At 48.9% G+C, this 13,016-nt stretch overlaps 1 protein-coding gene across 1 annotated transcript; it reads left to right on the top strand.

Moving 5' to 3' along the window:
• Nucleotides 1-90: 90 nt before the first annotated feature.
• Nucleotides 91-12,816, top strand: LOC135885579 (C-type lectin domain family 2 member L-like). The gene is made up of 5 exons (XM_065413391.1): nt 91-229; nt 3,876-3,959; nt 4,736-4,923; nt 6,704-6,804; nt 12,381-12,816. The coding sequence occupies exons 1-5, from the start codon at nt 160-162 to the stop codon at nt 12,484-12,486; spliced, it is 549 nt and encodes a 182-aa protein (XP_065269463.1). The 5' UTR covers nt 91-159; the 3' UTR covers nt 12,487-12,816.
• The last annotated feature ends 200 nt before the right edge of the window (nt 12,817-13,016 follow it).

Below are 13,016 nucleotides of genomic sequence, written 5' to 3'. Positions count from 1 at the left end.
CTGGACCCCAGCTACGATCCCTCCTTTGTGTGCAGAGTTGTGAGAATAGCTGGGAAGCCCCTTTCCCCAAAGCTCTTCCCTTATCCACTAGTATCCGCCCCCTGGCCTCTGCCCTGAGGACGCCATGCAGCGGGAGACAGGAAGGCGGAACTGGGCTAAATGAGCCGGAGCAGGGGAGACGCTGTAATAGGACGGGGGTCGCCCCCCGCTTCCCCTGGATGCCTCCCAGGTAAATATGCCTGCGGGAGCCAACCGCCGGGGTCCGCAGCAGCCGCTTGGGGCTCCGTCTGCTTCTCCGGCCGCAGTGGGGCGGCGCTGGAGGAGGGGACCCTGCTGGAGACAGAGCAATGTCAGTTGGCGCGGGGAGGGACAGGGCAGAGGCTGGGCTCATCCCCCTGCTGGGAGCTGGGCTGGGAGCAGCTCCAGCGAGTCCAGCACCAGCGGGATCAAGCCGGGGCGAGCGGACCTGTGTCACTGGGGAGGCGGCTCCTTTCCAGGGCGGGCTCTGGCTTTTTTGCCGCCCCAGGCAAAAAAAGCCTCCGGCCGCCCCGCCCCCCCCCGGGGCAGGGCGGCGAGCCCCGGCCGGGGCTCCGCTCTCCCCCCGGCGGCCAGAGTGCCGGGGACAGGGCGGCGAGAGGGCGGCGAGCCCCGGCTGGGGCTCGGCTCTCCCCCCGGCGGCCAGAGCGTAGGGGGCAGGGCGGCGAGAGGGCGGCGAGCGCGCAGCCCCTGAGACAGGGGGATCCCAGTGCAATGGCTGGTGCCCTGGGTCTGGACTCATGTACATCAGGGCATCGGACAGACCCTTCTCCGTGCATTTCTCTGAAGGAGCCACCCGCTCCCCTTGAGGGCAGTGGGCCAGAGCCTGCCCGGACCGCCCTGTTCTGGGAAATCCCGTGACTGCGATGCAAGGGAAGTTGTGCGATGCAAGGGAGCAGCAGCTAAAACCGGCCTCGCCTGCACTACAGAATTAAAGTGACTTAAGTTAAGTGGATTTACAGCCACCGCAGTAATAGAAGTGGTGTGTCACATCCACACTGTGCTCCTTCTGTCTGTGGTGCCTGTCCTCACCAGGAGCACGTCCACTCACTGAAGTGGGGCATTGTGAGGCACTCACAGCTGGAGCCCCCGCCCTGGGGATGACAGCCTGAGCTGTCAGCCTGGCATGGGGCTCACACAGCTGGAGTGTGCAGGTTCCCTGCAACACAGCAGCCAGCCTGCGAGTGCCCAGCTGGAGACAGGATTCTGGGGGCTGACAGGTTCTCCACATCGCAGCAACAGCCCTGGGAGCCCCATCTGCAGGCTGTTTTCTTAATGCTGCTCCCAGCTCCATGGCAGGGAGCCTACCAGCTGTGAAATTGACACTGTTGTCAGTTTCACCACTGCTGTTATTTCACATTTCCTCTCTGGCTCAGGCTGTCAGCCCCTGGGGACAGAGGGCTCCAGCTGTGAGCCCAGCACGGGGCTGACAGCCAGCAGAGGATTTAAGTAACACAGTGTCTGCACAGACACTTCATTGCCCTAACTACATCAACCTAAGCACTATGCCTCTCGTGGAGGTGGAGTTATTAAGGTGATGTAGTGGACAACTTATATTGGTGGGAGCTACATATTAGTGTAGATGCTTACAGGGTTAGGTCGTTGACTTAAGTCTGTAGTGTAGACCAGACCGTGTGGCCAATTGCATCGGTCTGTGTAAAAAGGTTCTGTGTAACTGTTGCCCAAAGATGCTGCATGTGCTGGGCTGGGTCTGGTGGGATGCTCCACGTCTCCCCACTGTATGAGGCTTCCAATCAGAAAGCCCAATGGGCCATTTCAGGGGCAGCATGAGGGATGGCTGGGAAGTGCTGCCGGGCTCAGAATTTAGGAATGACAGCAGGATCCAGTTGCACATGAAATGGCCCCTTTCCCACTGTGCTCGGATCTAATGCACTGAGAGGTGCCTTACCTAAGGTAACCAGGAGAGCCTAGTGGAGAGAGCCCCGTGCAGTTCCTCACCTGACCCCCTGCTGGAGTTGCTCTGCCTCCCTCCTGCAATGGGCAATAATATACACCTCACAGTCTATATCTGGTTCCCACAGAATCTCAGCTCAGCTCTGTTTAGCTCAGCTTTGGAAAGATGCCCAGCTGCTTTAAGTTTGGGTAGCTCCAGTGACTAGAATGGAGCTACACTGATTTACATTAGCGGATCTGGCCCTGTATCTTTTCCAACTGTAAGCTTAAGGCATTAAGTATACTTCCCTTGTTTACTCCTGGGGGAATTCTGTGCCAAAAAATTAAAAATTCTGTGCATAATATTTTAAAATTCTGTAAAAGTTATTTGTCAAAATAACACTATATAATCATGTCACTTTCAACTATTTTGGTAATTTATTTAAAAAATACCTGTCAGCAAGGATGTTTGTAACAATATAAACACACACACAATTTCCCCCAGGAGTAGAGAGTTAAAGAAACCGCCGTGACAACCCAGTTCCTGTTTCTCTGCCCCCAGAGCCTAGCTGGGTGGCCAGACACTCACACCCCCACGAAGATCCCAGCCACGCCCCCCAGTCCAGCAACTCACACCCCCTACCCCACTAGAGCCCAGCCGTGGCCCCTCCCAGCTCAGACACTCACACCCTCTATGCCCCAGAGGCCAGCTGCAAGGCCCCCTGTCCCCAGCCCAGACATTCACACCTCCTAACCTCCAGAGCCCAGCTGTGGCTCCCCCAGCCCATACACTCACACCCTACCTTCCCTCTGAGACCAGGGATCCAGAGAGAGAAACAGCCTGATGCTGGATCCTGGGCTTGCATGGAGTTTCCTGCATGCCCACGCTGCCTGCCTTCGGGCGTGCTGGGAACCCTCCAGTTCCCTCCCCCAGCCTTGTCTTCTATTTGCGAGCTGAGCTCTGCCAGATTCAGTGGCCCCTAGTGGTGGCCAACATCTCTGCTGCCCATTTCTGTGGGGGAAAAAAGGGAATTTCTGTGTGCACAACATTAATTTCTGCTAAATTCTGCATTGTGCAGTGGCGCAGAATTCCCTGAGGAGTATTTGTTGTATAAATGCTAAATAATTATGTCTCTTTGTGCTCTGGACACAGAGGAACAGCAGGGAACTTTCCAGCCAGAGCAGCAAAGTGTAAAATAGCGCAGAAACTGCATGAAGCAGCAGAAAAAAGAACAAGAAATACCCCCATCTAACACTCACTCTCAGCTTTGTTTGTTTTGCACTCTCCCGGGGGGAGCAGTTTCCTGGAAGTACTTGGTCCCCTGTCTCCTAGCCCCTTGAGATTTGAAACAGGAAACTACAACAGACAGATAGTTTGGTCCCTCCTGGTAGCAAGTAGCACTCACTCTCTTGAAGTTGGTAGCAGGGAGTGGGGGAAAGAGAGGGAGTCTTTGTGGGAGGAGACTGGAGGTTCCAGCAGCAGAAGTTCTGGACTTAGAGGGCAGTAGACAATGACAATCCTTAGTTCTCTTATGCACACTATGAACCCTTCACTACCTTACCCATTAGCTCTGTTCCTTCATATTTCTATTCCTCTCTCTTCTCGTCCAGCTCAGTCCCCTCTGTCTCTGTCATTATTATTATCAATGCTGAGTACTGGCATTGCACACAGTTGTTTGTAGTGGATGTCTAGTCTTTTCTTCTCCTAGCTTCAGTAGCCTTTTGTTGTTTTTTCATTGTGGTTGTTGAATGCAGAAATTTCTACATCTGGGCTTTGCTAGGTTAACTGTCAACTTTACCAGATCTCCAGTTCTGCTCCTATCCTTCTTTTCATGTGCCTTCGGACTAGTTTAAAGACCACAACCAGTCATTGCATCCTAAACCCCATTCTAGTACATGGATTTCTTTTAATGTTCTCAAACTTATAATTACGTGATTGTTTTCAGGGCTCTGCTCAAATATCTGGTTCTGGAGGTGCACTACAGGGATTCTTGCTGTTGTTGTGATTTTGATCTTGTGTATTCACCTTGGTAAGTATTTAAGTAATTATAAAATAAAGTATTATTTACCTCTACAGTCAAGAGAACTCCAGATTTTCATATAGAAACCAAAACCAAATTTAGCTTGTTCATAACTTTCATGATCTGAGAGTTGAATAGGTGTCCCTTGAGAGAGACACTTCATTTTAAGACTCAGTTTCAAGACTGGAGAGGAGAGGTGAAACCCATAGCAGTAGAAATGGTAAGGGCAATATCTAGTCCTGTTTACACGTGGCTTGTGAATGCGCGACCTTGTCTATTTCCAGATTCAAGAAAACAGTCCTTCAGTTCACAGGCAGAAGATTTCCCTGGCCCTGACTCTTTAAAAAAATGAAAGCAAAATTAATGCAGAAACTGATGAGACTGCCAAAAAATGCTGCTCTGGCATAACAGCCAAGGCCGGCTCAGTCGAACACTGAAGTTATCAGAAGTTGGGGAGATTTTTTTTAAATTTGGTAATTGGGTCTGTTGCTTTCACAAGCTGTCTTGTGGTTGTAATTAGACTTTAATTTCTTTAGGCCAGGGACCAGGTCTATTTTATGAGGCTGTTCAGCATCTAGCACCCTCTAGGAAACATGAAAATGATACAAGTTCATTAAATTTAAATCTCAGCCCAATGTTATATTTGATTTACTGTAATATTGTCAATTGTTCTGAGGTCTTGTCTGCAGAGGGCATAAATTCAGGGCTGGGCTAGGTAGCTCCAGGAAGCCTGCTCTGGGAGATCTGACTGGCAGAAATGTGATTGGTTTGTTGTTGTTTTTTAGCAGTAAATAGCTCATCAGGGAAAGGTTCTTCTGGCTCTCCTCCTCTGGAACCATGCCCTGCCAACTGGCTGTACCACCAAAGGAAATGTTACTACTTCTCTGAGAAAGAAAAGGACTGGGACTCCAGTCGGAGCTTTTGTTCCTCACACAACAGCTCCCTAACTGCAATTGAAAACCAGCAGGAACTGGTAAGGGAATGAAATATGCTAGTTCCCCCCTTCCCACCTCCTGTGATCTATGTGATTCCCCACTCTCTCATTCTGCTCTCTCATCTGAATGGCTGTAAATCCAGTACAAGGAGTATGACAAGGCACAGTGCACAGAAATACATGAACATAAGAACAGCCATACTGGGTCAGACCAAAGATCCATCTAGCCCAGTATCCTGTCTTCCAACAATGGCCAATGCCAGGTGTCCCAGAGGGAATGAACAGAACAGGTAATCACCAAGTGATCTGTCCCCGTCACCCATTCCCAGCAGCTCCTCTGGAGCTGCTGTCTTCAACCCTGGTAGTTAATGTTTTAGAAGTTGTCCATGGAATGCCTCATTTAACCTTTGGATTGATCACATTCACAAATGCTGGTGTCCGAGGCGAGTAACTGTGAAAACAATGTCCCGTCTTTCTTATCTGTAACCAGACATAAATTCTCAGAGTTACCAGGACCCACTGAGGACAACTAGCCTGGATACTTGTGTTAGCCCCAGGTTGGGAGTGAGGTAACACTTCTCTGACACTGAGATTTGCCATTTTTCTTGAATTTTAGCTGGGATATTAGAAATAGTCCCACTCCAGCCAAGCTCTGAAATATAGGAAGAGATTCTCTCCTTTCCCTGGTCTGTCCCTTAAATGGAGCTGCAGTAGTGCACAGGGCCCAAAAAAGCCCCATAACCAGCCAGAAGAGAATTGCCTCATCTGAAGGGAGCGCTGCAGAGCCCCCATCCCTAACCTCAGCATAGTGGTCATGCTGGGGGCAGAAGGGGAGTCTGCAGAGAACAAGCTGCTCTGTGGGTTCTGGGCAGCTCCATGTTGCAAAGCTGCACACAGCCAACCCAGGAAGGTCTGTTCTGAATTAGAGGAGGCTTTTCGGCTGCACTTAGTTATGCTAGGGGCCACACTGGCCCTAGCCACCACAGAAGTTTGCTTCCCTTTGTCTCCACTCTGTCCAGACTGCACCTGGGTGTGCGGTGGCACCTAGATGGGCAGTACACACTCCCACCCTACACCTTCACTACAGAAAACTTTGCACTGTACTGAAGCTCCTTATCTTCACTTTCAAGACCCTCTATAATCTGGCTGCTGACTGTATCTCTGCTCTCATTTTCTCCTACTTCCACCTTGCTCTGTATGCTCCTTCCAGTCTTGTTGCCTCACTGCTCCCTTCATCTTTTTCCATGCTTGGTTTGGCACTATCTGTTTTCTTGATTCCAACACTTGGAACAATTCCTCTCTCTTCATTCACTTCCCTCTATAAAACCTACTTCTTCCAGGAATCCTTCTTCTGGTCTCTACACCAATGATTTCTCCAACCTGCTTTGCTTAAACTGTTGTCCACTGTTTTGTTGATGTCACACTGCAGCTGTTCAGCGCAGGGACATAATTTATTCTCTATTTTGTACAGTCCTGTGCTCATGAGTCTACGTAAATAGTTAATAATTGTCTATGTTCACTCAGGTTCTTATAGTAGACTCTATACATCGCTACAGCGTCAGAGCGCCTCCATGGCTCAATATAAATGCTTAATATTAGTTCATGACAGTCTTTTGAGCAGAGACTTCCAATCAGGCTGAATTTTGGGGTGATTTTGTTTATGTGGATATCACGGGATCCACACTTATGATTTTGATGTCAGCTCTCATGAGGTGAAAGGCTGGTACATTAACCCATAGTCCTCTGGGAGAAGGGAAAGACCATCCTTTCATTTTCTAGTCCGGAACAAAGATTGCTCCTTGTGGTTTTTTTCATACAGAAATTTATAATGAAAATAACAAAGCAAGATCCATGGATTGGACTTCACAAGACAGGAGAAAAATTCCATTGGGTAAACGGGACTCCACTAGATACAAATCTGTAAGTTGATATTGACTTGTATTGCCATGGATATACGATAACAGAAGGGTTAATGAAGGGTTCCTGGAATAAGCAGAATTTATGAAGTGATTTGAAGCTAGAGTTAAAATGCTGGCGATACAAGTAGCATTGTCTCTGATGCATCTGAGATTATGAGACTGCAGAGAGGATGAGAGCCTGGGGTAGGCAGCTAGATTTTTGAATCTTTCATGTAGCATTGGCAAAATCATAGAATCATAGAATATCAGGGTTGGAAGGGACCTCAGGAGGTCATCTAGTCCAACCCCCTGCTCAAAGCAGGACCAGTCCCCAACTAAATCATCCCAGCCAGGGCTTTGTCAAGCCTGCCTCTAAAAACCACCTCCCTAGGTAACCCATTCCAGTGTTTCACCATCCTCCTAGTTAAAAAGTTTTTTCCTAATATCCAACCTAAACCTCCCCCACTGCAACTTGAGACCATTACTCCTTGTTCTGTCATCTGATACCCCTGAGAACAGTCTAAATCCATCCTCTTTGGAACCCCCTTTCAGGTAGTGGTAAGCAGCTATCAAATCCCCCCTCGTTCTTCTCTTCTGCAGACTAAACAATCCCAGTTCCCTCAGCCTCTCCTCATAAGTCATGTGCTCCAGCCCCCTAATCATTTTCATTGCCTTCTGCTGGACTCTTTCCAATTTTTCCACATCCTTCTTGTAGTGTGGGGCCCAAAACTGGACACAGTACTCCAGATGAGGCCTCACCAATGTCAAATAGAGGGAAATGATCACGTCCCTCGATCTGCTGGAAATGCCCCTACTTATACAGCCCAAAATGCCGTTAGCCTTCTTGGCAACAAGGGCACGCTGTCGACTCATATCCAGCTTCTCGTCTACTGTAATCCCTAGGTCCTTTTCTACAGAACTGCTGCCTAGCCACTCGGTCCCTAGTCTGTATCAGTGCATGGGATTCTTCCGTCCTAAGTGAAGGACTCTGCACTTGTCCTTGTTGAACGTCATCCGATTTCTTTTGGCCCAATCCTCTAATTTGTCTAGGTCCCTCTGTATCCTTTCCCTACCCTCCAGCGTATCTACCACTCCTCCCAGTTTAGTGTCATCTGTAAACTTGCTGAGGGTGCAGTCCACACCATCCTCCAGATCATTAATGAAGACATTGAACAAAACTGGCCCCAGGACCGACCTTTGATACTGGCTGCCAACTAGACATGGAGCCATTGATCACTACCTGTTGAGCCCGACGATCTAGCCAGCTTTCTATCCACCTTATAGTCCATTCATCCAGCCCATACTTCTTTAACTTGCTGGCAAGAATACTGTGGGAGACTGTATCAAAAGCTTTGCTAAAGTCAAGGAATAACACGTCCACTGCTTTCCCCTCATCCACAGAGCCCGTTATCTCATCATAGAAGGCAATTAGGTTAGTCAGGCATGACTTGCCCTTGATGAATCCATGCTGACTGTTCCTGATCACTTTCCTCTCCTCTAAGTGCTTCAGAATTGACTACTTGAGGACCTGCTCCATGATTTTTCCAGGGAGTGAGGTGAGGCTGACTGGCCTATAGTTCCCCAGATCCTCCTTCTTCCCTTTTTCAAAGATGGGCACTACATTAGCCTTTTTCCAGTCATCTAGGACCTCCCCCGATCGCCATGAGTTTTCAAAGATAATGGCCAACTCCTTTAGCACCCTCAGATGCAGCGCATCCGGCCCCATGGACTTGTGCTCATCCAGCTTTTCTAAATAGTCCTGAACCACTTCTTCCTCCACAGAGGGCTGGTCACCTCCTCCCCATACTGGGCTGCCCAGTGCAGCAGTCTGGGAGCTGACCTTGTTCGTGAAGACAGAGGCAAAAAAAGCACTGAGTACATTAGCTTTCTCCACATCCTCTGTCATTAGGTTGCCTCCCTCATTCAGTAAGGGGCCCACACTTTCCTTAAGCTTCTTCTTGTTGCTAACATACCTGAAGAAACCCTTCTTGTTACTCTTAACATCTCTTGCTAGCTGCAACTCCAAGTGTGATTTGGCCTTCCTGATTTCACTTCTGCATGCCTGAGCAATATTTTTATACTCCTCTCTGGTCATTTGTCCAATCTTCCACTTTCAGTAAGCTTCTTTTTTGTGTTTAAGATCAGCTAGGATTTCACTGTTAAGTCAAGCTGGTCTCCTGACATTACTATTCTTTCTACACATTGGAATGGTTTGTTCCTGCAACCTCAATAAGGATTCTTTAAAATACAGCCAGCTCTCCTAGACTCCTTTCCCCCTCATGTTATTCTCCCAGGGGATCCTGCCCATCAGTTCCCTGAGGGAGTCAAAGTCTGCTTTTCTGAAGTCCAAGGTCCGTATTCTGTTGCTCTCCTTTCTTCCTTGTGTCAGGATCCTGAACTAGACCATCTCATGATCAGTGCCTCCCAGGTTCCCATCCACTTTTGCTTCCCTACTAATTTTTCCCTCTTTGTGAGCAGCAGGTCAAGAAGAGCTCTGCCTCTAGTTGGTTCCTCCAGCACTTGCTCCAGGAAATTGTCCCCTACACTTTCCAAAAACTTCCTGGATTGTCTGTGCACCACTGTATTGCTTTCCCAGCAGATAATCAAGGTGATTGAAGTCTCCCATGAGATCCAGGGCCTGCAATCTAGTAACTTCTGTTAGTTGCCAGAAGAAAGCCTCGTCCACCTCATCCCCCTGTTCTGGTGGTCTATAGCAGACTCCCACCACGACATCATCCTTGTTGCTCAGACTTCTAAACTTAATCCAGAGACTCTCAGGTTTTTCTGTAGTTTCATACCGGAGCTCTGAGCAGTCATACTGCTCTCTTACATACAATGCAACTCCCCCACCTTTTCTGCCCTGCCTGTCCTTCCTGAACAGTTTATATCCATCCATGACAGCACTCCAGTCATGTGAGTTATCCCACCAAGTTACTGTTATTCCAATCACATCATAATTCCTTAACTGTGCCAGGACTTCCAGTTCTCCCTGCTTGTTTCCCAGGCTTCTTGAACTTGTGTATAGGCACTTAAGATAATTCGCTGATTGTCCTGCTTTCTCGGTATGAGGCAGGAGTTCCTCCCCTGTTGCGCTCTCCTGCTCGTGCTTCCTCCTGGTATCCCGCTTCCCCACTTACCTCAGGGCTTTGGTCTCCTTCCCCCGGTGAACCTAGTTTAAAGCCCTCTTCACTAGGTTAGCCAGCCTGCTCGCGAACATGCTCTTCCCTCTCTTCGTTAGGTGGAGCCCTTCTCTGCCTCGCAGTCCTCCTTCTTGGAACACCATCCCATGGTCAAAGAATCTAAAGCCTTCTCTCTGACAGCACCTGCATCATAGGAGGTGTTAAGGTGGAGAGAAAAGCTGAGAACACAAAGGACAGAATCCTAAGGAGCAAAGAGAGAGAGAGAGAGAGGGAGGACTGAAGGAGAGGAGGAAGTTGATGCTGAAGAAGTGGTCAGCAAAACAGGAATTAATCCAAGAAAGCCCAAAGTTACAGAGTCTGAGAGGAGAGAGATCAGTGGTATAAAGGCAGCAGGCACATCAGAAATTAGCAAATCAAAGGTTCTTTGTGACCTTGGTCAGGCATTTTCACTGGAATGGAGAGGGCTGAGGATAGACTGGAGGGGATGAAGGAGATGAGGCCAAGACAGCAGGAGCAGACAGCATATCTTAAAGTAGATCTACTCGGCACACCACTGGTGGCAGTGTAGGGTATGTGTAGCTGCATGCTGCAGTGAAAAGCAGGCTGTGTCCACACCATGGTGGTGTGCAGTCACACAGCCATGAATAGCTCTGGTCAGGGGGTGGCAGCAGGGAAAGGCTTTGGCAGTGGGGACTAGAAGGAGCCTTCCCCATTGCTCCCCCTCTATTAGAGCCTTTCACTGTGGCAGGGAATCCCCTTCACTGGAGCCTTTCCCCAGTGCCGGCCCCTGACCTGGCATGGCTGGGGGACAGGCGCCCCACCCCCAGCCCCAACCCAGCCCCTGTTCGGATCCCCCCCTCCAGCCTCTCTCCCCTCCCCCCCAGCCCAGGTGCTGCTGTGGGGAGAGAGAGCTGGGGGGAGTCCTTTCTCCCCGCCATAGTCTCGGGGCAGACTGCACCCCAAACCCCACATCCCCAGCCCCACCACAGAGCCAGCACCCCGAGCCAGAGCCCTAACCCCCAACTCACTGCCCCAGCCCTGATCCCCCCCCCTCCCACACACCATACCCCCTCGGCCCCAGCCCCGCCACATGAATTTTGTTATGTGCACCAATATGGATGATGTCACACATCACCTCCATTTTCGTGCACATAACAAAATTCATTCCGCACATGTGTGGGAAAAATGAGAGGGAACACTGGCCAGGACTCAAGCCATAAAGGGCTTTAGTCATAGAGTCAACAGCTAAAATATTACCCAGAAGCAAATGGTGAGTAGTGCAGGTAACAAAGGATTGGTGTTCTATGGTGTACTGATTTCCATTTCTGCGGCTGTCCTAGCTTCCATGAAGCCTTCATGGGTAGCCCCACATACAGCTCAATGCATTTATCCAGTCTGGAGATCACAGGTGCCTGGAGAACTGTGACAAGGGCCACATCTGAGAAAAATGGGGCACAGCCTAGCCAGCTGCAGATGGAAACAGCACTTTGAGGTTCTTGAAGTGTCTCAGATTCCCAGTAGCAAACGGGGATCTATAATCACCCCCAGGCTGTAATCCTCTTTGACAAATAGTGACAAATTCCCTCAGTAATGGTGTGAAACCATCCCCCCAATACCCTGAAGCATCCCAATGCATCCTTCTAGTATTGTCTCCATTTTACCTGACTGTTAGCCATTTTGCTCACTCTAGTCCCAAGCTCAGCCAGACATTGGAAAAACCAAAGGAACGTGCACCATTTGGGCCACATGAGGAAAGACTTTGTGTATCATCTGCATATTGATGACATCACAGCCCATGCACCTGTGCTGAAAGGAAAAGGAGTTCCCCCTAAATGACCCATCCGGGCAGATGAGCAAGCACCCAGAAACACTTCCTTGGGGCTGTCAGACAGGAATGGAGGAATACCCATATATAAATAACCCAATGTGCTGATTGCAAACCCAGGCTAGTCATGTCATAGATCAAAAATGAAAGAAGACTTTGTAAAGGTTAAGGAAGACTTGTGTGGGAGACCTGAACTGGAGAGTTTTTGTGTTCTCAGGATCTGATTCTGCTGTCACTTGCACTGGTGTAACTCCACTGAAGTCACTGGAATTGCGCCAGTGTAAAACTAGCATGAGTGAGGAGGAGATTCATCCCCAGAGCCTTTTAAGAAGTGTAACACTAACTGTGAATTTCCAGATATTTAGTTTGTTACAGAATTCTTGTAAAATGATATTTGCTGAAATTACTAGTAACTCCATGTTAACTAAGCCTTCTGTCTGGAAATTAAATACATAAACTCTTTTATATTAAGTAAATGCCCATCTTCCCCTTTACAATAAATGTCATGTAGTGAATTAGAGTGAAACACTGGGGTCTCTCAAGTAACACATTACCACCAGAGGGTTCCCTTGTTCAGTGGAATTATTTGATGGTAAATTTCAAGGTAACAGTTTCTTTCATTCTCTCTTGCAGGTTGGCAGTAAAGGGTTCTGGAGAATGTGCCTATATTGAATCAGCTGGGGTCTGCAGTTCTGGATGCTCATTAGCGAGGGGTTGGGTCTGTAAGAAAACCTCTTAGCTCTGTGTACTCAGGCTTCACTCAGCCAATTAATGTAAGACCCCAGGTTCAATTGTCACAGTTCAGGGCAACTGCACCTGTATTTCCCCTCAGTGACCCAGCAAGGGCACCTAGTCTCAAGCTTGCTGCATCTCTCTCCCTTCTGACTGGGGTATTTCCAAGGCTGCACGGTTCCCTGCCTTTACTGTGTTGTTCCCAGCACAGACAGGTTGCCCAAGGACACCTGCTTGCTTTCTCCTCCGAGACAGTTAGCAGGTGTAATTGCTACAGTTACAAGATACCACACAGCACTTCCTATGACAGCCCACTTTATTCTTACGGTAAAAATCATTACAGAGAAAGCATTAAAACAATAAAAGACACTACACACATGCTACTAAGCTTCCCAGAGTTCACCCTAACATGGATACTAGCAGGAGCAGTTCTTTCATCCCCCCACCCAACGAATTCCTTGTGGTTACAAGTTCATCACAGCATCAGCTCAGAACAAGCTCACTAGGGCCAGTGCTTCCAACCCTGCCAGAAGGATT

Source organism: Emys orbicularis, chromosome 1 (genome assembly GCF_028017835.1).
Source record: "Emys orbicularis isolate rEmyOrb1 chromosome 1, rEmyOrb1.hap1, whole genome shotgun sequence".
NCBI classification, from domain to species: domain Eukaryota; kingdom Metazoa; phylum Chordata; order Testudines; family Emydidae; genus Emys; species Emys orbicularis.
This window is presented reverse-complemented; position numbering and strand designations above follow the sequence as displayed.

What these genes read in the sequence shown, in the direction of transcription:
- LOC135885579 (XM_065413391.1), top strand. Translation starts at nt 160, where the DNA reads ATGAGCCGGAGCAGGGGAGACGCTGTAATAGGACGGGGGTCGCCCCCC. An exon ending in TTGAAAACCAGCAGGAACTG is followed by an intron (nt 4,924 to 6,703) that starts GTAAGGGAATGA and finishes TTTTTCATACAG; the next exon opens with AAATTTATAATGAAAATAAC. An exon ending in ACTCCACTAGATACAAATCT is followed by an intron (nt 6,805 to 12,380) that starts GTAAGTTGATAT and finishes TCTCTCTTGCAG; the next exon opens with GTTGGCAGTAAAGGGTTCTG.